This window comes from Salarias fasciatus, chromosome 19 (genome assembly GCF_902148845.1).
Source record: "Salarias fasciatus chromosome 19, fSalaFa1.1, whole genome shotgun sequence".
Taxonomy (NCBI): domain Eukaryota; kingdom Metazoa; phylum Chordata; class Actinopteri; order Blenniiformes; family Blenniidae; genus Salarias; species Salarias fasciatus.
In genome coordinates, this window is record NC_043763.1 from 23,763,119 (window position 1) to 23,788,489 (window position 25,371).

Consider the following 25,371-nt stretch of genomic DNA (forward strand, 5'->3'; position numbering starts at 1 on the left):
CTGGAGATCTCGTCAGGCTGGAGTTTGCCTTTGCCCATAGTGAGCTGGGATTGGATTTGGCTCCAGCACCTGCGACCCTGCACAGGATTAAACAGTTTAGAGGAGGGATGGAATTGATAAATAAAATCTGTTGATTGTTTTTAAAGCCTGAGCAGATGATGTTTTAAGACCAGATTTAAGAGAAGTGTGTCAGCAGTCCTCAGGCGATGAAGGGATTTTATTTGATTTATATCGATTGATTATTTTAAGGCTCTTTCAATTTTCAAAGGAATAAAGGAATATAACGTATATTTTTGAGGTAATCAGAACCACGATATGTGACATAATTTCCGACAGCACGTGAATGCGTCGGGAGAGGCGCGCTCCCGTGACCTGTCAGCGGCAGATAGCGGGACCGCGAACGCGCCCGGACTCCGACGACAGGGAGCCCTCCTCCTCCGCCCCGCTTCACGCGCAAACCTGACACCGAGCAACGGCCGCGCCACTTCCCCAGCTCCGCGCCGACCTCCCGGGCAAGTTACGGGGACTTTCCGAACGGTTTTCGGAGTTTCGGAGTGGCGCCATGGCGCCACGTTAGCCGGGTGGAAGCTAGCAGCGGCAGCGGCGTCCGCCAGCCTCCGGGCGGCTGCGTGGGAGACGTTAACCCGGGAGCAAACATGGAGAAAGTTCGGGAGCTGCTCCGCCACCTGCAGGACCCGCACCTCGTGGCCCGCTTCCAGCACGTCTGCGGGGTCCGGTCCGGCGCAGCGGACCGGGCTCACTCGCTCAACAACGGGGCATGCATGCAGCGAGTCTCCGACAGCGGCGATAGCGACGCTCCAGCCGTTACCGGATCCGGGGAGGGGCAGAAAGTGCCGGCGGGGGTCCGGAGGAAGGTCGCGGAGCCGAGGGGGGCGAGCGAAGACCCGAGGCAGAACGGGGCAGCCGTGTCAGAGGTGATCTCCGCGGGGGAGCCGCTCCACGGAGCTCCGGCGGCGGGGCGCAGCAGCACGGTGAAGCCGCTCCGCAAGAACTCTCTGACGGGGGACGCCGGCCAGGAGTTCCTCATCCAGAACCGGTTCCTGTACTACCTGTTCACGTTCGGCACCGAGCTGGGAAACGAGTCCTTCTACATCACCTTCTTCCCGTTCATCATGTGGAACGTGGACGCCTTCGTGAGCCGCCGGCTCATCATGGTCTGGGTGTGGGTCATGTTTCTGGGCCAGTGCACCAAGGACCTGCTCGGCTGGTCCCGGCCCGCCTCGCCCCCGGTGGTCAAGGTCGAGATGTTTTACAACTCCGAGTACAGCATGCCGTCCACACACGCCATGTCCGGCACCGCCATCCCCTTCTCGCTCTTCTTCATGACCTACGGCCGCTGGGAGGTAAGAATCTTCACCTGAACTGATCAATATCTGGATCAGACCGGGTTGTGCTTGAACCACAGTCTCAAAACGTGCACCATGGCATCCACCAACCCAACCAAGCTGGTGGAATTAAGGATAATAAGCAAATAAGCAAATAGAGCAATTCTTGCACGATTGGCCAATGTGTGCACAAAATAAAGATCGAAAGAGCAGAGTCCATCATCCAACAGTTTCCCCGCGAGAAGTTCCTCTTTTTTCACCACGTGAAGAAGTTCCTCTACTTCCCAGCCAGAAAACTGAGGAACTTCCCCCTTTTCTCAACTTTCTCACGAAAGTGCAATTTCCCGTTTTTTCACGGGATCACTTAAGAAGAAAATGTCTTCATTTAAACTAGGAAGTCATTACCATTACAGTTTGCATTAAAAAAAAATTAAGGTTATGAATGTGGGACAAAAAAATAACCGGACAAAATCAACAACTACTTGATAAAATTACATCAAGAGAGCTCAATCCATCAACTTTTTGATTGGGAAATTCTCAAAAAAATGCCCTTAATCAAACTTATTTAACCAAACTTCTAATCCGGTAACATTTTAGATCAGCAGTGTAATTAAGCAAGGGATGATCCGTTTTTATAAGTGCATCATTGTCTTGCTTGTTATAAAAAATAGTCTTATTGATCTCATATCAGTTTTATTGTAGTATTACAACACTGTAGTGTGACGCTTTACCTGAGCTGTCAGCAGTAAGATAAGACAGACTTCAGTTGTCCCATGATGGGAAAATGCCAGTGCTGCAGCACTGATAGACAGTAGACCGATAACGGATAAGGAGGTGGAAAGGAGGAACAGGAGCAGTAATATGTAATACTGCACATATGAGGCGCTATCTACACAACACTGTGGGTCAATCCAATGACAGGTTCACTGATTAAATTCAGCTGAAGTTGATGGGAGGAAGTTGCTCTATAATCTGGATGTTAGAGGGAGGAAGTTGCTCTATAATCTGGATGTTAGAGGGAGGAAGATGCTCTATAATCTGGATGTTAGAGGGAGGAAGATGCTGTATAATCTGGATGTTAACTGAGATTTCTTGGGTTTCCTCAACACTCATGCTAACGACACCGTCTTCAGCGATTCTGCTGTTTGGTCTAAAGAGACATCGTTCAAACACAAAACTTTTCTGAAACGACACAAAAACGATGAGTTTTCAGTTGGGGTGTAAATGGGGCCAGACCAGCGGTCTGGACTCTGGCCCCGGTGGCGGCCTGGTTAACTGTTAATGAGCCGAGTGGATCCGATGACGGCTCCTCAGCTGTGTGAGCACGCCAGGCCCCTCCTCACCACTCAGGTGTTGTTCAGGGACACCGAGCCAAAAGGCTCCGCTCCGTCAACGATTGATCCAGAAGCTTTCAAAGCTTCACGGTGATGTGGTTTAAACTGCTCTCTGGGAATGCTGGTATTTGAGATGTGATGGTATCAGCAGGGGAAACGCCAGACCACCCTGGGACCCGGATCTTTCACAGCGCTGCTAAAAGCCAGACTGACCAACAGAAACACAGAGTACAGACTGACTGCTCTCTCTCTTCACCCATAAATCCATTTTCATAATCCAGGTAGTGACGGCCTGAACCTTTAATCCCTGTCTAGTCGAATGTGAACAGAAGATAACTTGTGTAATCTCAGACAGACGAATTATTTGAGCGATTCGGCAGCAGTTGGCGTAAGGCTGGGACGACTTTACGAACATCGCTTGTGCTTGAATTCAGCGGCGGCTGAAGCTTCTCTCCATGTGTCCCTCGATCGAAGCTCTTTTCCAGCTTTCCTCCTGCTTCCCCTCAGCTCAACTCCATGAAAAGTTTGGAAGTGTCTCAATTCACCGTGTGATAACATTCATGCAGGAATCTGGTCTGAACAAACCGCTCTGTGTTTTTTCTCGTCTTCATCTCCTTCCATTCACTCGGCATTAACAACACCGCATTGTGTTCATTCAGCACAAAGCCTCAGAGTCTGTCGTTCTCTCTGCTCCATTGTTTCCATGCGAGTCCTCGCAGTCAGAGAGGCGCTCGACACGCTGCAGGATGTCCTCTGGATCCGTGAAAACACCCCTGCATCCACTGCCGGCAGCTCGTTGGTCTGTGGCGCCGGGCTGCTCTCCTCTCCCGGGGGACGGTGCGGCAGGGTTTGAAATGCCGGGTTCTCCAGTCCGGAGGTCTGAATCACAGCGGACGTGGGATTGATTTACGACACTGTGTCTCCCCGTGTATCCGAGCCAGAGCCGGAGATAAAGGGACCTCTGACCTCTGAGTGTGGGGCGCTGAGATAAGTTTCCCAGCCTCAGCCCTGTTTCTGTGGGTCGTCCTGAATCTGAAGTGGAACAGTCACACATTCAACGCTCTTCAGAGGCTAAAAATACAGCCGGATCACACGCTAACCTCTGCCTCACTTTCTCATCCCGCTTATTTGTTTATTCAGCGTTTAAATGTCACCCTTCAACTTTGCCTTTAAAAAAAAAAAAAAAGAAAACTGATGGAACATTAACACCTGATTTTCTGCAGACCTGAATCCAGATTTTAACAAAACACATTAAAAAAAAAAAAAATCAAATTTTTACTGAACTGTTATACGGATGGACATTTCAAAAAGGTTCTTTGGATATTGTATAATAAAAATTCAATTGTATCGTGTAAAGTACCCCAAATCTAATCAACATATTTGAAATATAGAACAGATTTACAAGTTCTTGTTCCAACTGAAAGATTCATTCAGGTCTATTTGTTCTTTTAAGAATCCTCTAGTTCAGCAGTTAATGTAAATAATGTATTACAAATGTTAGGTTCAAGTTTTCCTTTTTTAAAAGTTTGGGAGTGAAAATATGAGTTCAGAAATGGTTTTGGGAGATCATTTTCCAAAAATTAGTACTTTATAATTCCCAAAGTTTAGTTTGTGACTTCTAGTTTGATGCGACTCCAAACGAAACACCAACAGGATCTGAACAAAAGTTTCATACTGCATTTAATTTACAGGCAACTTAAATATATAACGATGCCACAAGAAATCTCTTGATATCCCTGAAAAGACGTGAAAGATGATGAGAAAGTTGAATGTGAGCCTGATGAGTGGCAAGTCTTTTTCTCCTTTCCCTCGCCCTGTATGGTGCTGAGAGAGACCAGTCAGGCCCACTAATCTGAGCAGGGCAGGGATGTGTCTCCTCCTCCTCCTCCTCCTCCTCCTCCTCCTCCTGTCACTGCTCCTCTCAGCTCAGACAGTAACTGTAACCAGATGTCGCTCAGTGGAGGCCGAGGGAGGAGAGCGAGCGGCACGAGGAGGGGAGCAGGAAAGACTAGACCCCAGATTAGATGAGATAAGATGGAAAAGTGAGGAAGAAAACTGGAAACTTTTGTTGTTGTTGTTGTTGTTGTTGACGTGACTTCTGGCCATGCAGTTCATCCAGAACAGAAAAATAAGCCAGGATCCGCTTTGTGTGAGACTTCCTCCTTCCAGCAGGAACTTCCTGAAGGCATAAATGAGTGTAACAGTGTTCACTTCCAGCCCTCACACAGCTGCAGCTGATCCGGGTTCCCTCTGCAGAGACGGACTTCAAGCAGAGAACAGGGACCCAGTTATTTAGATTCCTGAGCGCCGAGGAAGTGTCTGCAGACTGCAGCAGCATCACAGTTCGTAGTAATTAGTTGTTCTGCACGTGCTCAGTGGATGGACAGTAAGAACTCCCAGTCTGGACAGTCACCATGGCAACAATCCAACTTGTCCATCTGTCTGCACGACTGTCCGTGTTCCCACCATCGTGAGTGTTCAGAGTGTATCGTGTGGTTACATCATAGAACGACCAGCCCCCTCTAGTGGCCCTACATGGAAACTACATTGTTTTCAGCGTTTCTGCCGTTAGCATTTAAAAGGACTTCATTTTCAGAACGTTTCCATGTAAACACAATTTTTTTCTGAAATGAAAACACATAAATGTTGCATTCTGCCTGGAATGTTGTCACATGACCGAATCCTTGTTCTGGTTAGTAGTTGAGCTTCTTCTTGTTATTTAGTTATTCACATTCGTTTAGTTTTCTGTCGATAAATAATGCAAAAAACAGCTTAAGATTTTCTCCAAAGACCTATGACATAATTTTATGACTCAACTTTATTTGCTTTGATTTGGTTTTGGTAATATTTGCTGTCTGGAGACATGAGTTTCTTCTGTCACTGCAGGTATGGGAGGTACAAAAGGAAGTGTTTTTTTAAAAAGAGGAAAAACATGAGGAACCATCATCTCCACACACACACTACACACACATATCATCAGTATTTTAGATGAAGTGTTTTTTTTTTCTTTTTTAAATCAAATCCCTCACCGAAATCATTGAGTCGTTGCATAATACGATTATACATGAAGTATTACCTGAAGTGTCTGTAAAACTATCATTTGAATGTGTTTAAATGATGATTCTAGGTTTTGTTGATAGGGTCAATTTGTGCCTTTTATTCAGTTTCATTTAATTTGAAGAACTATAACTCGAATTTACTCAAAATTGGCAATTGACAGAAACAAAAGTGGTTAATGAGATGAAGTCTTAAACCAAATTCAGCCAAAACTTGTCTTTTGTGCAGTTTCAGGTTTCGTAGGCCATATTTTAAATCCCTTTCTGTGTTTTAACTGAGAAAAAAATAAATAAAACTGACCAGTGACAGAAACAGATTTGAAGGTAATTTTCTCACAGTGATTTTTTTTTGGTGGGATTATGGACAAACTTTCACAACTTAGGTTTTTTCAGAGCCTGAGAGCCATCCGGCCTCCAGCTTGGCAGCGCTGCAAGTCAAACACAGCGCAGTCCAGGCTCTCTGTGGTTTGGGTGTGTATGTGTGTGTGTGTGAGGATGTATGTAGCGAGAGTACATGCTAAGCACAGGCTGAGGCTAACGTTCGACGGTCGGCGAGCTGAGAACCACAAACCACACCAAAAACACAACATGTATGTGAAGCCGTGCACGAGGCGGCGGGCTGCGGCGCCGCCGCGGTCGAGCGGCTGAACACGGCCTGATGACTGACGGAGGACGGTGTCCAGATGACGTCTCAGCTCCTCCATCACAATCTGAGAGGTCTCTCCAGATGCAGTGCTGAGCTCGTCTGTATGGCCTGGCCTCACTAAAACACACACACACACCCCTCCATTAATCATGTGGATGCACACATTGAATTTTCCAGCTTCCAAATATTTCTCATAAAAAGTCAATTTTCAGTGATGTCTTTTTGGCTGGATTGTCAAGTACTGAAGTCCATCATGTGAATGTATCATCTGCATAAAGTGATATACTTTACAAGTGTGACTTTTATTTTAAGTGCTTGATGCACATGATCAAATTTAACCATTTTTAGAGCAAGTCAGAAATGTGCAGTTTATAGCAGAAGAGCTTTAATTTGTCATCATTTCCATGTGTTTTTTTTTTAAACCCCGGTTTAGAAGAGCTGTGAAGGAAATGCATTGGGTTAAGTCACCAAACATGGTTAACAAGTCACAAAAGAGGGAAATACATTAAATTCTCCCCTCAGAAAGTTCTTGTAACTGTTCCTACAAAGGGTTAATGTCATGCTAGGATTACAACTGAGCAGCTGTGCCACTTTTCTCAGTTCATAGAATAATCTGAGTCACATGTTTTGTGCCCTTTTTCACAAGGTTTTAGTGACTTTCTTTGTCTGACTATTCAGATCTCCCCGACTGTTTTTGTCCTTTAATTTCCCAAAACCCATTGCATCCCGGCCTTGCTTCGTGCCTCCCGCTCGTCCGTTCTGTCTTTGTGTGGCCTTGTTGTAGCCCAGATGGAGCCGCCTCGCTCGCTCACGTCTTTGTTACCGGCAGAGTTCATCTGATAAGCAAATGTCGGCTTGGCTGAAAGTTTTATGAGCTCGTCTGAGCTCCGAGCAGATAATCGTATCCAACACATCTCATCGATCTTTGCAGCGGTGCCAGCGCACACACACACACACACAGACACACACACACACAGACACACACACACACACACACACACACACACACACACACACACACACTTTGTTGTCTCTGTAATCTGCCGTGCAGCCGGAAACGTGCAGTGATCTGACAGGTCGACTGTGACGGAGCGTAAAGTATGGGTCACTGAGTGCAGGGAAAACTGATACCTGCACTCATATGGATGGAAAGATGTCGCCGATTCAGATCAAATTTTTCTCCTGAAAACACAACGGAAACTAATCAGTCAATGTAGTTTCACTCATGATCTCTTCGATCAGACTGTAGCTTTCCACAGTTTCACATGTTTGAGCAGTGAACTTGAAACTTTTTTCTCGAGCGCTCAGGCCGTGACGGTTGAGGCTGTACTTGTTTTCTCAGAAAGAGTTTTTCCTGGTTTCTGGCTCTTTGACGTCTCTACTGAGGAGAGTTTAATGTTGATCCCAGATTCCAGATCTGCGTCCTGTTTTTATTCACCTTGTTAGCACAGGAGCTGTTCCTTCCTGTGATCCCATTACGCTACACGCTGGCGGGTTTGTTTTTGTGCCCGGCATTAAAATTGGGACCGGCGTGTTCTGCTGTGTGTGTTTATGGCGCTGAGAGCGTGAGCTGATGACTTTCTCCTTCCTCCTCCACAGTACCCGTCCACGCTGGGCTTCTGCCTGGCGCTGTGCTGGTGTCTGCTGGTCTGCTCCAGCCGCATCTACATGGGAATGCACTCAGTGCTGGTGAGTGGGACACACACACACACACACACACACACACACACACACACACACACACTCGCTGGCGTGTAAACTCTTGAGAACATTGGTAGTGAAATGTTTGAGCGTGTTTTTTCCTCCCGTGCGGTGGAGAGTGGTGCGGTGCAGTGGATCTCCGGGCGTGGCACCGTGCACCCAGCTGCACGGTGATGTTCTGGTGCCACGCTCAGATTTCACCTCATTCTGCCTCAGCTTCTGAAAACAGACTCGGCTCTGACGTCAGACGCGCCACAATAACCAAAAACATGTTTTCCCGACGCACGGCAGAGCGTCCAGGCCAGGTGTGTAACCAGAAACCTGCTTTAAGGCGGAGGTATAATCTGAACTCCAGCCTGTGTTTGAACCACTGTGGGGAACAACACTCCATGTCTGAGCTCCTCTTCATTCCACTTTCCAGCTGTTTCCACATTTTTGGCCTCTTCTGTTCATCTGGGCTGATCTGACTTGGCATGTCACCGGTGTGCTGGGGCCTGTGTCCCTCTGATCCGGGGCCTGTGTCCCTCTGATCCGGGGCCTGTTTCCCTCTGATCCGGGGCCTGTTTCCCTCTGATCCGGGGCCTGTTTCTCTCTGATCCGGGGCCTGTTTCCCTCTGATCCGGGGCCTTTTTCCCTGGCAGGAGCTTACGGAGCTGACATTCAGTGGAAACTATCGAGTCAAAATCATACCTGCAGAAACTTGCCTCTTTAATCTGCTGCTCTCACGTCATCATGAGTGTTTCAGAGTCCTCTGGGAACTCAGCTGCCACACACGCATTTTTCTAACTCCATGTTCATCCATCTTTGTTTAATTTTTTTTTCATTTGTCTGTCTATTACTGATCTGTCTTGACCAATCTCTCTCTCTCTATCCGCTCCATCTTGATTGTTGTCCCTCTAACTTGAGTCGTGCTGTGGTTTCTTCTGCTGCACGTCGGCCATATTTACCCCACGGTGGGGGCAGTTAGTCTCAGTGGAACATGATGTAAGACCTGGTGGTTCAGGCGGGGCGGCAAAACCTCAGGATGTCATCACGGACCTTCATTAAGGGCTTTCCACACACACGTGCGCGCGCCTGCTCGCCGTGCTTCATGTCTCATTACGGCACTAATTCGTCTTTCCAGGCCTGACCTACAAACACATGTCAGATGATTAATTTACCGTCTGCAGCTAATCAGGTTTGCAGCTCATTGAGTCATCCTGATCCGTCCTGATTTCTAATCGGTTGTAACAGTTTCCACCAGACCGTGGATCTAAATGGAAGCTGTTCCTGTGTGCAGAGCACAGATGTTCCTGATCACCTGCGACTCTTTGGCCCCGTTGACACGAATCATATTTAGGTGAAGTCCTGTCTTCAGACTGGCTGATGTGAGACGCTGGACTCTGAGGAGGAGCCCCGGCCGGTGCAGTCATGTGAGGTTAATGATGTGTTGGTGTTCGGCTCCTCTCCTCCTGCTGTGCTTCTCCTGTTGTGTTTGAGGGAGTGGATTCTGCACACACACACACTGAGAACCTCCCAACATGTTCTGGAAGTCATCACGTCCAATCAGACGGCTTCCTCAGGCTTTGTTCTGCAGGAACAACTCCCAGCCTGAAATCTGATTTCACTGTTTTCACATCGTTTACGTCCAGATCGCACTCCTTCCACAGCTTCAGCTTCCTCTTTCCAGGCTTGATGGATCAGCTCAACGCCTGCTGGGTGATTACATAACCCTGAGGAGAATTTATAGTTGTGACTGCGGCCAAAGGAAATCAGCGTTTCAACATTCAATTCATAATTTGTCGTCTCTGAGAAATCATGAAAGTGAAAATTTAAGTAAATATTATTTGGAAAATGCTTCTAAACTCTTCGGTCTCATTTTGTCAGATGAGAGGGTGAACTGGTTTTCTGCTCCACTCGCTGCCTGAGTGAAGTCGGCTTGAAGGGAAGTTAGAGTGTCATTTAAATGTGTTTGTTTATCTGTGTCTGTCCTCTACCCTCCAACCAGATGTTTCTCTTTCCACAGTCCTCTGGGCTTCCTCATGTGGAATATTTGGGCTTTTCTCTGTGAAACTGCCTCAAGTTGACTCTGTGGCTCTTGGCACTGCAGATATAATGTTATTGAAAAGCTCCCTTGGATAACAGTATGTATGGGAGCAGCAGGAATGCAGCATAACAGTGAACTATAACAACACGAGTTAATGCAGGATATCAGCAGTTACCATGATGCAACTTAACCTCATGTAAACTAGCTAGTTTAGGACTTTGAAATTTTAGTTTCTATTATTACTAACTGAAAAATGTAAAGTGCTAAGATTTTCCCCTTGTTTCATTCTGGATTTAAAGAAAATGTGGAAATCAGGGAAATGTGGAAAATATGAAATACTTGTAAGTGTGAAAGTTCCTTTCAGTTCCTGAGAAAACGGAACCTTCCATAATTACATGTTAATATTATATTTATTTAAATGTGATCCAGCGTGACATGACAGGACACAGTGGTCTTTACATGATGTAATTCTGTGTTTCAACATAACAGATATGTCAACAGATTGTGTTCTATATAAATATAAGTAGCCAAACTTCAGTAAACCTTGATTCGATTCTGCTGCATATTGGAAATGAAGCGTCAATTTAGCCGCCATCTTGGATGGGGACCCATCTTTGTTATCAGCGCATCAACTTGATTTGAGGTTTTTTAGACAGTAGAAATTCTCGTCAGTCACTGAATTTTCAACCCGTTTTCTCATGTTTGAAGTTGAGGGAAGCTGAGACGGCTGCAGCAGTGACTGAGGCGTTTCACCGGTACGACTGAACCTCATGGAGTTGCTCTGAGCGACTCTTCACAGCAGTTTGCAGCTCGCTGACTCATTACAGCCTCTGAAAATCTTCCCGTCTCTTATCTTCCTGCTGACTGAACTTGTCCTGCGGGGACGGTGAAACGTGGACGAGCCGCCGTCTGGGCGGGTTAATGACTGACGGGAGGCTGCGGCGCTCCGTCTGCCTCCGTGTTTAAAGTCAAACAGATGCCGGCCGCTCTGCACTCACTGCAGCCTGCATCGATTAATGACGGGGGAGAGCAGACGGCGATTACACAAGTCAACACACACACACACACACACACACACACACACACACACACACACACACACACACACACACACACACACACACACACACACACACACACACACACACACACACACACACACGAGGGGCCATTACGTGTTGGATGAGAGCTTCATTTGCTCTGCACACACACTTAGAGACCACAGAAACACACACCAGGCAGTTCACCCTCTGAGAAAACAAACAGAAGTTCTGGAAATGTGTCACGTCTTCCTCACAAATCTGAACCTGAAGCACATTGTTAATCAAGTTCAAGAAATTGTTAGTTTTACTACACACCATGTTATTTAAGAGCAGATTTCAGATAACATGCATAAAAACTATCAAAATACTTCCACTACATGAACATTTTTTAAGTGGAAATAGAAAACGCTTGCTTCCCTTTGGGGCTTCGTTTACAGAACAGCGCATCACGGAACTAAAATTAAGCTTTTTGAAAACGCTCCGACTCTGCAGAAACACTGAACGCCATAGCACCATGGAAATGCGATATTTTTAATGACCTGTAGGTTTTCATTATTTTAGTTAGTTTGTTTTTTCTTGTTTGCAGCTTTTCTAGAGAAAAGCCCAACTCGGGACGGGAGTTGTAAATTAGCTTTGGCTATAAACTCTTATGCACCACATCAGCTGCAAACATTGCTTTGCAACTATGTCTGTCTGCAGTTGTCCCTATCAAATAAATAAATAAATAAATAAATAAATGTGAAGATGTGAAGTGTGCCTTGAGGCTCATCCTGAGAGCTTTTCCACACAGTGCTCTTCCTTAGCGTTGTTCCTCTTAGCATTGCGGTTTTCCGTAACGCACAGACTCGTCTTTCTCAGCAGGAGTTCACTCGTCTGGAGTTAAAAAAAAATTGCATTTCACCCATTTTCAAATCCACAGGAAACCTGTGTGGTCAGTGAATGACCTCTGGGTTCAAGGTCACGTGGCGTTCGCTGCTTCCTGCTTCCGCTGCCTTCACAAGAAAAGACTTTATTCAGGGCATTTGCGAAAAACAAAAACAAAAAAAAAAGATTTGAACTCACACAGTCTGCTGGTGGTGTGTTCAGGGTCCACCATTTCGTGGAATTTCTGTCTTTATTGTGGCTGAGGTGAAAGTTTGATTCAGAATCTGATCATGGTGAGTATTATCTTATCACAGCGATCAATCAAAAGACACAGACTTTATTACAAACGACATAAACCAGCGAGTGACTGAGCAGATGTGTTATCAGGTTAGAACTCAAGACTGTTCATCATCTGCTCATTTATCGAAGCCTCCATCACATTTTAACAACAGTGTTACAACAAAGGCAAGGTCAACTCTGTTCTAACACCAAAACATGCACAGCTGGCGTGATGGAGCCCCCTGGTGGACAGGCAGGCGTCAATGCGTCATGTGCACAAACTGGGAATAAAAGCCGTCTCGCAGTACGACTTAAAACCAGCTCAGATTAAATCTGTAAGCAATTAAAAAATGTCTCCTCCCTCCAGGACGTGATCGCCGGCTTCCTGTACAGCGTCCTCATCCTGCTGCTCTTCCTGCCGGCGCTGGACACGCTGGACGGCTTCAACCTGACGTCCCGCCTGGCGCCGCCGGTCATCGTGGCGCTGCACCTGGGCCTGGGCGCCTTCTCCTTCACCCTGGACGCCTGGAGCACCTCGCGGGGCGACACGGCCCAGATCCTGGGCTCCGGCGCCGGCGTGGCGCTGGCCTCGCACGTCAACCACCGCCTGGGCCTGATGGCCGACCACCCGGCGGAGCGGCTGCCGCTGGCCGTGCCCGCCCTGAGCGCCGGCCTGGTGGGCGGCGCCCTGCTGCGCCTGGCGCTGGGCGTGCTGGTGCTGGTGGCCACGCGGGCGCTCATGAAGGCCGTCACCATCCCGCTGGCGTGCCGCGCCTTCGGCGTGCCGGGCGGCGACGTGAGGAAGGCCCGGCAGCACGTGGAGGTGGAGCTGCCGTACCGGTACCTGGTCTACGGCACGATGGGCTTCAACGTGCTCTTCCTGGTGCCGCTGCTCTTCAGGTACCTGCAGCTGTCCTGAGCCCGCCGGGGTCAGAGGTCAGCCGCTCCTCCGCTCAGGGCAGCGACCGGCGGCGGAGAGACGGTTCTCCCTCTTCTCTTCCTCCAGATGTGTTTGAAGCGAGAGTCTCGCGCCGTAAAGCAGGAAAACAAAACAAACTGCTGAGCGCGCCGCGAGCGACGCCGGAGAAAACACCTGCGATCAGTCCTCTGCTTCCAGTCAGGAGTCCAGACACAGAACCAGCCAGCGCCTTCACGAGGAGCTTCTCCCACTTTCAGCAAGACGTTACCACTTCAGAGGGGGCGGGGCTTCAAATTCAAGTCTTTCTCAGGATCAGGACGCACCTAGTCCCCCCCCCCAAAAAAAAACAACAAAAAAAGCATGAGTCATCAGATATTTTTGTTGTTTCACAGAAAAAGGAGAGAAAAATAATTTATTTTACTTCTTCAATATAATTCCTAAAAGTGGTTAAGTAATTTTTTTTTTTTTTTTTGTCCCTGGACTCTTTCATGGAACAACGACCCTTGTGTGCATCTTTACGTCTTCGGCTCAAAAAAATTGAAGCAGGTTTTATTGTGTTCAGTTTGCCACAGGTTTCTGTGTATTTAGGTGGAAACAAACTTTCACCTGTCAGCGCTGGACCAAACACATGACCACTGATTTGCGTTTGCACTCCTACATGAAAAACAATTTGATGAAATAGACTATTCAACAACAACAACAAAAAAAACAACCAACAAAACAATTTTTTGAAATTTTGGGGAAAATGCAATAATTTTTTCCAGTATTGGAGAAAAACAACAGAACGTGTCTGAAAAAGTCGATTTTATATGTCTACCGACAGAGTTTAAATATATAATCTGAAGACTTGAATTAGAGAATCAGACTCCTCTGAACAATTCAAGAAATTAGCATTTGGTTGTATTTGGTCGAACTTGACTAAATTGTTTTAATTTTAACTTGGAAATTTGAATAATTTAAAAGTCATAAAGTTGTAAATTGATGGATGAAACCCCTGAGACTCTGCTGGATCTCAGCTCTTCAACCAGTAAAGCTTAAAGTTTGAAAGTTTCAACAGCCATAATGTGGAAGTGAGGATTCCAGGCCGCTAGCAGCTCTCATGCTAGCGCGCGGAAGTGAAGCTAGCCGCTCCAACGCTAACCCTGGAATTTCAAGAGCACATTTAGCGATCTAATAAACAGAAGCTTAGCTTTGAAGCTGCTAACTCATTAAAGTGAGTCTGGAGCTTGTCATGCTAACTTATCACAGTAAGTTAGCTCCTGTGATGCTAACTCATTTTAAAACTAAAAGTTACATTTTCCATTTAAATTTTTGAAACCTGACACACCTGATGAGCTGTCAGGTGTGTCTTTTACATTTTGAAGCGTCCTGCTCGGATTTGTTGGCGAAAGTGGGCGTGTTCACCAGCTTCCCTTGGAGTTCCTCAGGGATCAATTTGTGGCTCCAAACATGAGGTCCGGGACCCCTTCAGGGACCTCCAGCGCTCACAGGACAGGTCCAGAGGTCAGACGGAGGACCTGAGAAGGGCTGTGAACCTTGGGTTTCGTGATCTCCGTTGCTCCTCTGCGGTTCTTTGTCTGGACTGATCGTCGACGCCTCCTGAACCTTCACAGCAATAAGATTCGTCTCATTCCTCTGATTCCTGTTTTGTTTTTCCTGTGTTGGAGTCCCTGTGGAACTCGCCTCTCGCTCTCTCCTGTCTGCTCTGACATCGACTCTTCTTCCTGCGAGTCGTGGGAGGAGTGGGGGCGGGGCAGCACTGTGTTCAGGAGTTCAACAGTTTGAACTCTTTCTATTCCACTTCTTTCTCTGAGCACTTTAAGAACCACTCTGGCTTCACTTCCTGCTCAGAAACATTTCACAGACCTGTGATGCCTTCACTGTCTGCTCCGGATCTTCCGGCGCCGCCACCTGTCTGCAGGTAAAAACCTTCTTTTCCTCTGAGCCTTAAGGATCACAGATCCATGATGCCTTCACTTCCTGCTGGAGTTTTCAGCTCCTGAACAGAGAAGGGGTTTTTCACGGTTGTTAAAAGTTTAAATTCTAAGTTTCTGTTCAGAATCTGTTGGTGGGAAACCGTCTTCACTGTGAGATGTATTCACTGTCCTCTTTCATCCAGGAAATTCTGCCGCTTTTATTGTGAATTCTTTTTGTCATTGGTTTCGTCATTAAAGACACTTCTCAGTTCAGTTTCTGTTCTCAGATCTCAAATCAAATTCACATTATTGAGACTGAAATCAGAAGTTTAAGATGCCTTCACTGCCTCCTCTGGAGTTTTCAGCGACTCCGTCTGGTTAAAGTTTATGATCTTCATTAATTCTCGTGAATTTCATGACTTTTGTTAACGTTCAGAGTATTCAGTTCCTGTTTCACGGGGACCACACCGTGTCCCATTTCTGCAGGGACAATTTGTTCAGAGAAATGGAAAATTTCAGATTTTTATTTTGAATCTTTCAGTGGAAGCACGCACTTACTTCTTAAAACAGAAGTTGAGATTAAGAGACTGTTTTTGGAAATGGAAACAGAGACTCCTCCTGTCTGTCCTTTAGTTTGAAACATTCCACTGATAGTTAACTTTTTGAGGAATTCAGATGTGATTCTGAAGCTGAAACATTAAACACAAGTGATTACTTAAAATCTTTTCTTTCAGTAATTTTTGCAATCCAAATATCCAAGCGGTCAAATTTTCTACAATTTTTAGCTGAAATATGAATTTTTCTTCTGTTTTTGTTTGGTGAATTTTTAATAGAAATGTTGTTAAAATTGGCTACTATTTCAAATGTAGTGATTATATGTTCGTATAAAATTACAAAACATTCTTCTTGTGCCTCTTCTGGAACTTTTTATGACACTCTTGGATTTCTTTCTATCAGGGTTTGTTTGTTTTTTTTTTAACTTTAACCTGAAGTTGATTTAATTTGGGGTTTTTTTCTTTGTTTTCTTGAACTCAACATGAATCAAAACTCTTTTTTTTTTCCTGAATCTGAATGAAACTCTTAGATTATTTTTTTTTCTGTGTTTTCACTATAAAAACTCATTTTTGTCTTGAAATGGACGAAAAAGCGAAGTTCAGATTTCCCACTGTGACGGGTGTCAGTGAAGGCCACTCAGTGTTTGATTCCTGCCCGGTGTGCAGTGGAACAGCCTCCACATGTTGGTGCGTTCAGGTTCCTCTCTCGTCTTAATTGGTTTATCGGTACTGTCCTGATAGAAATGCACTGTTCCCAGAATGCACTGCTTCCCCTCCCGAAATTAACATCTATTTTCAGAATTTTACTTGGAAAAAAAAAACTTGTAAGTTCTCAAATTAAATTGAAATTGACTGAAACGTTTGAAGCATTTAGCGAGTATGGAAGGTGAATCATTTATATTTATGAGTTTATGGCACATATACGGTTTGTAATTCACTTTACAGTGTTTAGTTTCTTTTCCTTGTTAGCCTGATCGTATTGATTCATTAGTTCGATATTCTCCGTTTATGAAATTAATCACCAAGAAAATGAGTGAATTTTCACGAGAGTTCGAGAGAGATTCCTGTTTTTGATGTTGAATAGTTTTTTTTTTTAAATGTGGTTCTATGTTTCTGTTGGAGCTTCTTTATTTTACTTTTTTAAATGTCTTTTTCTGTTTTTCTTTGTTTTCTCAGAGAAAAATTAGTTTTTTGACCAAATCTGCAGCCTGTCAGTGCCTTTGTGTTTGTGTGTGTGTGTGTGTGTGTGTGTGTGTGTGTGTGTGTGTGTGTGGCCTTTTGCACTTTGTAGCTGCTTTCTGTTTTCACGGGTTTTAGCTTCACTTCTTTCATTTTTTCCACTTTTATAATCAAATTTTTCTTAAAGTTTCCTCAGTATTTTTTTTTCAAATATTCAGATTTTATTAGTTTTGATTTAAAATGAAACTCTGATTTGTTTGTGTGAAATAAAAACTGATGATTGAACTCAACATTTTGTTTTTATTCACTTAGAAGTCATTCAACTGTTTCAGGAAACGAAACATTTTTTTTAAAAGATGAACAATTGATAAAAATGTTTCAATAATGAAATTTAATTGAAATGTTTCAAAGCTAAAACAATGACTATATTCTAAAAGTATGATTTGAAACATGAAAAAGAAAAGGTACAAAATGGAAACATCAGAGAAAATTGAGACTACGATATAAAATAATGTTGGATCCCTGAAACTGACTGTAACGGTAAAACCTGAAAGTAATGAAACTTTACCACACAAAGGACAAAAAGTATAGTGGTCTGAAAAATATAAATAAAACACAATGTGAAATCAGTTGTTCACAAAATCATGTGGACAACAAGAAAAATTATGTTCACAAGCCACAAGATGACAGAAAATATTTTTAAAAATGCAGGAAAATTGAAAAAAATCTGAAAAAAAGGTATAATAAATTATGATTTAGTTTGAACATTATCCACGGAAGAAGAAAAATCACAAAAAGTATCCACATAGGATTAATTTGGTGAAAAAAATGTGTTAAAATGATGTAAAAGACAATAAAAGCTGACATTAAAACCTTCAGTCGACTGTTTCTCAGCCTCACGGCTGCTGCCATCTGCTGGACAAACGAGGAATTACATGTGAACAACAGCAATACCACTGGAGGATTTTTACTGGTTTAACTCCAATAAAAACTGAAGGAAAACAGTTTGATCTGCAGTTTTCAGGCCTGGAAGAGATTAATCTTACTTCCTGTCACACAACAGAGGCCACAACATGAAGTAAAAACCAAAGATAAATCCACACACAGGCTTGAAATTCAGACACTTTCAGTTTTTTTACAGAAACTACATCAAATAATCAGAAAATGAGCACAAACAAACAAACAAAAACAGTGTAAAATGCAGGGAACAGAATAAAAAAAAAAACAATTTAATCCTGAGGAGACATAAAGGAATTCCTGAGAGACAGGGAAATAAAATAAAGATATTCATACAAGTGAATATAAATAATCAAAAAGGACACAAAAGGATCAAAGAGGAAATGAGAACAGATTTATCAGAAATCAAAGAAAAAAGGCAGAAAATATGACAAAAACTTCAAGATTTTAAACAATTCCCAAAAAATAAAGTGACAATAAAACTCACAAGAAAGAAATGGTTGCAAATCAAGCTTTTAAACTAAATACTGAACAAAATGTGGAGCGAAAGGAAAAACAAACAAAAAAAAACCTACAGTCGACAGAAACTGAGCAGCGGGATGAGATCAACTCAAGATATCAACAGCATGATTAAATTTCTTTGAAAAATAATTATGAAAGAGAAAACGACCAAACTTACCCTGAATGAACAGAAACTGACACAAAATATATCACAATGTGACATATTAAAAGAAATAGAATTAAATACTAGACAAAAGTACAGTGAACACAAAAGTTGATTTGTTTCATAGTCTTAAAAAAAAAGCATATAAAACGTTTAAAAAGTATGATTAACAGAAAAAAAAAAAAAACCTTCCACTTTCACTGTATCCAAGGTTGAGCGGAACTATGTGAAGAATCAAAGGTTCCGTACGGACTATACACAAAGTGACACAGGTCCGTCCTCCATGTGTAGGTGAGTGAAAATGTGATCACGTTACTGTTTTTCTCGGGATATTTAGACATTTGTTGTGAATAAATGAAATAAATTTGATCGGACTGGGTTTACGACACGTTTACAGACACAGGAGACGTTCAGGAGCTTAAAAAACAACGGAAAAGCTGATTTTTGCTCGTGAATCAAACTCAACAGACTCCTTTAAAAAAACCTGATAATGTTCATGTATTTCGATGAGCTGCGGATGTTGTCATAAACGTCATTTGCGCAAACAACGATCCATTATTTGCCCGGCGCAATCGGAAGATATTGCGAACGGAACCACCGACAAGCGGTAGTACTTATTTTGTTTAGATATCTCACACGCCGAACTGTCTCCAATGGATCAGTAAAGTATGATTAGTGTTGTTTAGAAAATATTATTTGTACATCCAAATTAGATGCTGATATTTCTTTAAAATAAGACGTTTTATGAAGTTGTGGCGCTATTATTCTCAGCAGGAACAAGTCAGTCACTGGAATTAGTAACATTATACGGTTATTATATTATATTGTGTTGTATTATTACTTTACGTATATTTAAGGTTATGTCTGCCTGAAAATGACAGTATTGTTACAGGTGCTTTATAAATAAAGTTGAATTGAATTGAAATGATTGATTACTCATTATGGTCAGATATTAAAATATTAAACACTGACCTTTTGTTAATTTCGCATGTTACTACTTACATTTCATTTGCAGTAATTATTTTATTACTTAAAGTTGATTGCAGTAATTAGTTTCATTTCTTTTTTTGAAGAAGTAACAAGGGAGAAGTAAAATAGTAATGAGTTTCAGCAACTTGCACCACAACTTCAATTATATTACAAGTAAACATTTGTCTTGATGGTGTTAATGTAATAGTTTTTCTTACATATATACTGATGTAAAGAGTAGAATTAATATAGAATTTGAATAATATATAATTATTCCAAGATTACTTTGATGTCTCCTTCAGACGTGGAGAAAAATCCCCTCTCTGTCTTTCACTGTAGGCTGTTTTTTTTTAAGATGTAAACATGAAGCAGGGCTTTTCCAGACTTTTCCAGACTTTTCCATTTGAGAACGGAAAAGTCTGATAAAGTCAAACTTCACGACAGAAAACCGGCTGTAAAAATATCCAAACTTCTTCTAAATGCAGGTTGGAGAGGACAAACTCTTCACCATCTCAAAGGAAACATAAAAAAGTGTTTCGGGGTTGAAATGTTTCTGTTTGAATGTGAAACTATCTTGAATGTCCACCTCTGACCTGGTTCAGCAGTTTTTCCTCTCCAGTCTCTGACACTTGCTCGTGTAAAAGTGGCTCAAAAAGGCTGTGTTGTTCCCGACGCTGTATAAATAAAGCTGAATTATATTGAATTAAAAGGAGACATTTCCCATTGAGAGATCTTCCCTCCAGTGGCGGCGGCAGATCACATGTCTACTGGTGTGACAGACGCAGGTTGAGTGTTGTGCTGTTTGTGATGTTTGTGTTTGTGGTCGCCACATCAGATTTCTGCCTCTTGGCTTCACTCAGCTTCTATTTGCCTCCTTTGCGTCTCCCCAGGCGCGGCGTCCATGGAGGGCCTGGAGAAGAAGCTGGCCGGTCTGTCTCTCGCCCGCCGCTCCCGCCCGGAGGACCCCACCTACCTGCTGGACGCGGCGCTGCAGCCGGACGCCGGCGGCCTGCTGGCGGTGTCCTGCTCTGACTTCACCCTCCGCCTGCACGACAAGGACACGCTGGGCCGGGTGGGGGAGTTCAAAGGTCACCGGAAGCCGCTGTGCGGGCTCACCTTCGCCCGCGGCTCGCCGGACCTCCTGTTCTCCGGCTCGGCGGACGGCACGGTGCGGGCGTGGGACGTGCGGCGCCCCGGCTCGGCGGCGGCGCAGACGTTCAGCAGCGACCCGGCGCACGCCTACTGCAGCTTCGACGTGAGCTGCGGCGACGCGCTGCTGACCGCCGGCACGGAGCAGCTGCAGGACGACAGCTTCCTGGTGTTCTGGGACCGCAGGAAGCCCGGCACCGTGCTGCTGGGCGCCTACTCCGAGTCGCACTCTGATGACATCACCCAGGTGCGCTTCCACCCGCGGGACAAGGACCGCCTGGCGTCCGGCTCCACGGACGGCCTGGTGAACGTGTTCGACCTGAGCCGCGGCGCCGAGGACGAGGCGCTGCTCGCCACCTGTAACAGCGGCTCGTCGGCGGGCGCCGTGTGCTGGTCCGGCCCCGCCTACCAGCAGCTGCTCTGCCTGAGCCACGACGAGGGGCTGCACCTGTGGGACCTGAGCCGGCTGCACACCGACCAGCCGCTCGCCGTCTTCGCCGCCGCCGACGCCCGCGGCCTGGCGCCGCTGCCCGGCGGCAGGGGCGTGGACTACCTGGTGGGGGGGCGGTGGCTGGAGGGCGCCGGCCGGCTGCTGGTGGTGGGCGGGACGGGCGGGGGCGACCTCCACCTGATGGAGTGCGACGGCGACGGCCTTCGGCTGCTGCGCAGCCTGGAGGGCGGGCACGCCGCCACCGTGCGCTGCTTCGTGTGGGACGAGGCGACCGACGCCCTCATCACCGGGGGTGAGGACGCCCAGCTGTTGCTATGGAAACCGGGAGGGGAGGAGCTGACTGCGGGGAGCAGGGAGTCCATGAAGAGCCAATCAGCTCTGAGAGTCAAATCAAGACCGCATAAGAAGGTCAGTTATCAGAGAGAGAAGAAGACGACGACGTGAAGAGGAAGCCAGACTGCTTTCTGTTTCTTTAGCTTCATTCTATTTTATTAGGGACCGAGCCCGAGGGCGAGGTGGCCTCAACTGAGGCCACCTTGCCCGGAGGGCAAGGACTCTATTGTTCTTCGTTCGTTTCTTATTATTATTATTATTATTATTATTATTCCTACGCCACTTCGACGCCAAATTTGACCCCCTAAACATGCATGAAAACTCAGCAAATTTGGCAGGCACATCCGGACCGGCGAAACATTTGATAAAATAAAAAAAACCTCCCAATTTGCTCTCTAGCGCCACCTACAGACCAAAAAAACCTAAAAACAGTAAAATCTACGCCACGGCTCGCCACGAGTGTTGTAGACAAATAAAAAATACATTGCTGCGTTCGTCTGCTCGAGATCTACATATCACCACAGATAAACCTTGCTCTAAAACCAACAGGAAGTCCGTCATTTCCCGTTCCACGTGATAGCCGAAAGTTGCTCTTTTAAACACCAAATATGACCCCTTAAACATGCACAAAAACTCACCAAATTTGACAGGCACATGCGCAAAGGAGAAAAATTTTATAAAGTGGAAAAATTAACACTATAACCCCATCTGCTCTCTAGCGCCACCTAGAAACAGTAAAATAGCCGCCACGGCCCGTAGGAATGTTGTACAGAGATCAAACCAATGCTCAGGCGTTCGTCTCACCGAGATCCAAAAATGCCCAAGAGGAATACCTATACCTAAATCTAACAGGAAGTCCGCTATTTCCCTTTCAAGATAAACATTTTCAGAAAATCACTCCTCATTTAAAAATTATCTGCTCTGAGACCACTTGTCGTAAAGATGTCAGAGTGGCCTGAAATCGTAGAGGACAAGTTCCTCTTCCAAAGTTGTTAAAAACTTTGTCAAAAGTCTCAGGGTGTGGATTTTATTAACCCTTAAAGTTTGAGTCTGAAAACCCACTTGAAGCACTAAAATGGACGTTGCTACCCGCACGAATGTCGTAGAGAGATCAAATTGACGTGGATGCATTCGTCTCATCGTGATCTAAAAATCTCTCATTGACAAAAATGTCCTAAATTGCACAGGAAGTCTGATATTTTCCTTTCAGTGCAAAATTTGGTAAAAAAAAAAAAATCCTATGCAACGGCCCGTGGGAATGTCGTAGACAGATCAAACCAATTGCTCACGCGCTCGTCTCATCGAGGTCTAAAAATCTCTCATTGACAATAATAACCTAAATCCAACAGGAAGTCCGCTATTTCCCTTTCAAAGTAAAAATCACTCCTCATTTAAAAATTATCTTGTCCAAGACCGTTTGTCGTACAGACATCAAAGTAATGCGGCCTGAAAGAGGAGAAGCTTCTCTACAAACGATGTTTCAAACTTTGTCAAAAGTCACACGGTGTGGATTTTATCAGCCCTTCAAAATAAAACTCACATTTTTGGAAAAAATGGCCACTGCAGTCCCTAGGAATGTCGTAGAGAGATAAAACCAATTGCTCATGTGTTCATCTAATCGAGATCTAAAAATCACCCATTGACACCAATAACCTAAATCCAACAGGAAGTCCACTACTGACCATATATGGGCATGCAGTGCAGTCGACAGCAGCTGTCATTAAAGGGTGCATATGATGCTATTTTTCAGTCATGTCATATAGGTCTCTGAAGGCCAAAAACATAGTATTCAACCTTCTTTACAACAAATTCATCCTTCTTTCAGAGTTTCAGTGATGTAAAAAGTCACTCTTTGAGTCCTTCAGAAGTTATTCAGATCCAACCGATTCAGTGGGGGCCACGGCAATGGAGCTGCAGTGCGGGAAGCTCCATTGCCGTGGCCCCTGCTGAATCGGTTGGATCTAAATAACTTCTGAAGGACTCCGAGCTGCACGATGTCTGTCTGAGTGAATAAATGAGCATGTACACACCTATAAATAATGTCCAGGTCTCCAAAAATCGGAGTTGCATGTACTATCTTTCCAAAATAAAAGCAAAGAATTCATTCAAAACAAAGGCCCGTTCACAACAGAAAATGAGGTAGAGTCATGAAAATGTATGTTTATGGAGTACCAAGGAGTTAGCCGGTGATTATGACAGCGTGTACTGCCTTTCCAAAATAAAAGCCTAAAATTCCTTCAAATTAAAAGCCCAATTACAACAGAAAATGAGGTCAAGTCATGAAAATGAATGTTTATGTACTGGCAACATTCCCAATGACTGAGACATCAGTGCTAACAGCTAAATGTTAGTGTATGAGAGATGCTAACAGCTACATGTCAGCGGATGAGAGATGCTAACACCTTCATGTTAGTGTATGACAGATGCTAATATCTACATGTTAATGGATTGGAGATGCTAATAACTCCATGTTAGTGGATGACAGATGCTAACAGCTACATGTTAGTGGATGGGACATGCTAACAACTCCATGTTAGTGGATATGAGATGTTAACTGCTGCATGTTAGTGAAAAAGTCATGCTAACAGCTACATGTTAGTGGATGGGAGATGCTAACAACTCCATGTTCGGTGACAGGGTGCTGGAAGTCTATGGAGGAGCAAGGTTCCCAGTGACCTGGACTTCGGTCATCAATGTACAAGGACGACCTCAGTCAGGCCACCTTGCCAGAGGGCGAGGTCCCGTCCAATGCCGCTTGCGGCTTTAATTTAGTTTTTTATTTTACTTTTATTAATTTTAACAGAATGTTACTTTCTGTTAACTTCATTTTTTGTTTTTATTTGATTCTATTTTTATTTTATTTTCATGTCACTTTTGTTTAGTTTTATTGAATGTTTTTAGTGGATTTTTTGTTGATTTATTTTCCATATTTTCACATTTCTTTTCCATTTTATCCTATTTCAGCTTTCATACCGTATTCTGCATAACGCCACGTTTTGATTTTTTTTCTTTTCCATTAGTTTAAATAGGTTTAGTTTTGTTTCTTCCTTGCCTTTCTAATTTTATTTGATCCCATTTGATTTTTTTTCCCATCATTTGAAGCTCGACTGTCAGGCTGTAAAACTTTCACTGCTTGGACTCATTTCATGCTATTTATATCACATATGAACATTTTAACATCAGTAATATGAATTATCTGATTCGACTGTAAAATATTAAAGAAGTGAAAATGCATTGAGAAACTGCAATTAAATGTTTTGTTTTTTTTTTACTTATTTGAGAAATTTCAGTCTAAAATGTGAAGTTGACATGTTTCCTCACACTTTCACGATAATAAAGTCTGCAATGAAATCTCCTTGGAGTTGTTTCTTTCCTCACATCCAGCTCAGTTTGTTTCTTGTGTTTGTATTTATCAATGGTCATTTCGGTTCAAATGCATCACACTCAACAACAGCACAAACGGCTGCAAAATAATCCCGAACCTCTTCAAAATAAAAGCCCGTGGAGACTGAAGAATTCCAAATGATCATGAATATTGTCAGAGACACGTGATGCACTCATCTGAGGGATGCAAAGTGAGTCTGGGATGCAAAACTGCTCCAAGCCAACGAAACATGCAAATTTAACTGAGGCCCGTTGATACATTTCAGGTGAAAACAAAACTATTTAAATCCATTTGTGTGACAATGGGGCTCAGAGAGACTGAAAACAACTTTGTGAAGATGCTCCAAATTCTGTTATCGTGTGAAAGCAAGAAAATGCAACTTTTCTGAAATACATGCACACTGTACAGTGTCAAGAGTTGTGCGCTGCTCAGTAGATGCATGATAACAGTGTTTTCCTCCAGTGTCACGACTCCCGGGTTCTCCTGGGCTGTTCTCAGCCTTTCGTTCCTTGTGAACTAGTTTTGGTTGTTGTTATTGTCCATGTGCAGAACAACGTTCTTACTACAGTGGAGGTGTGCATGTGGATTTGCAGGGTTTCA

The 25,371-nt window shown here is 44.2% G+C and overlaps 2 protein-coding genes across 4 annotated transcripts; both read left to right on the plus strand.

Annotated features, from left to right (window-relative positions):
• Window positions 1–472: 472 nt before the first annotated feature.
• Window positions 473–16,545, plus strand: sgpp1b (sphingosine-1-phosphate phosphatase 1b). The gene is made up of 3 exons (XM_030117352.1): window positions 473–1,364; window positions 7,982–8,071; window positions 12,663–16,545. The coding sequence occupies exons 1-3, from the start codon at window positions 657–659 to the stop codon at window positions 13,212–13,214; spliced, it is 1,350 nt and encodes a 449-aa protein (XP_029973212.1). The 5' UTR covers window positions 473–656; the 3' UTR covers window positions 13,215–16,545.
• wdr89 (WD repeat domain 89) lies at window positions 13,732–24,728 on the plus strand. 3 transcript variants are annotated; one of them, XM_030117354.1, is made up of 3 exons: window positions 13,732–15,135; window positions 20,344–21,543; window positions 24,153–24,728. In XM_030117354.1, the coding sequence occupies exon 2, from the start codon at window positions 20,355–20,357 to the stop codon at window positions 21,495–21,497; it is 1,143 nt and encodes a 380-aa protein (XP_029973214.1). In that variant the 5' UTR covers window positions 13,732–15,135; window positions 20,344–20,354; the 3' UTR covers window positions 21,498–21,543; window positions 24,153–24,728. The 3 variants fall into 3 exon arrangements, with proteins under 3 accessions (XP_029973214.1, XP_029973215.1, XP_029973213.1); XM_030117355.1 differs by lacking the exon at window positions 13,732–15,135 and adding an exon at window positions 18,760–18,775; XM_030117353.1 differs by lacking the exon at window positions 13,732–15,135 and adding an exon at window positions 19,953–20,238.
• The last annotated feature ends 643 nt before the right edge of the window (window positions 24,729–25,371 follow it).

Bases quoted from the DNA above. Each gene is read 5' to 3' on its own strand.
- wdr89 (XM_030117353.1), top strand. From the start codon at position 20,214: ATGTCTACTGGTGTGACAGACGCAG. The intron at 20,239-20,343 runs GTTGAGTGTTGT...GCGTCTCCCCAG, and splicing joins TACTGGTGTGACAGACGCAG to GCGCGGCGTCCATGGAGGGC.
- sgpp1b (XM_030117352.1), top strand. From the start codon at position 657: ATGGAGAAAGTTCGGGAGCTGCTCCGCCACCTGCAGGACCCGCACCTC. The intron at 1,365-7,981 runs GTAAGAATCTTC...CCTCCTCCACAG, and splicing joins TGACCTACGGCCGCTGGGAG to TACCCGTCCACGCTGGGCTT. The intron at 8,072-12,662 runs GTGAGTGGGACA...TCCTCCCTCCAG, and splicing joins TGGGAATGCACTCAGTGCTG to GACGTGATCGCCGGCTTCCT.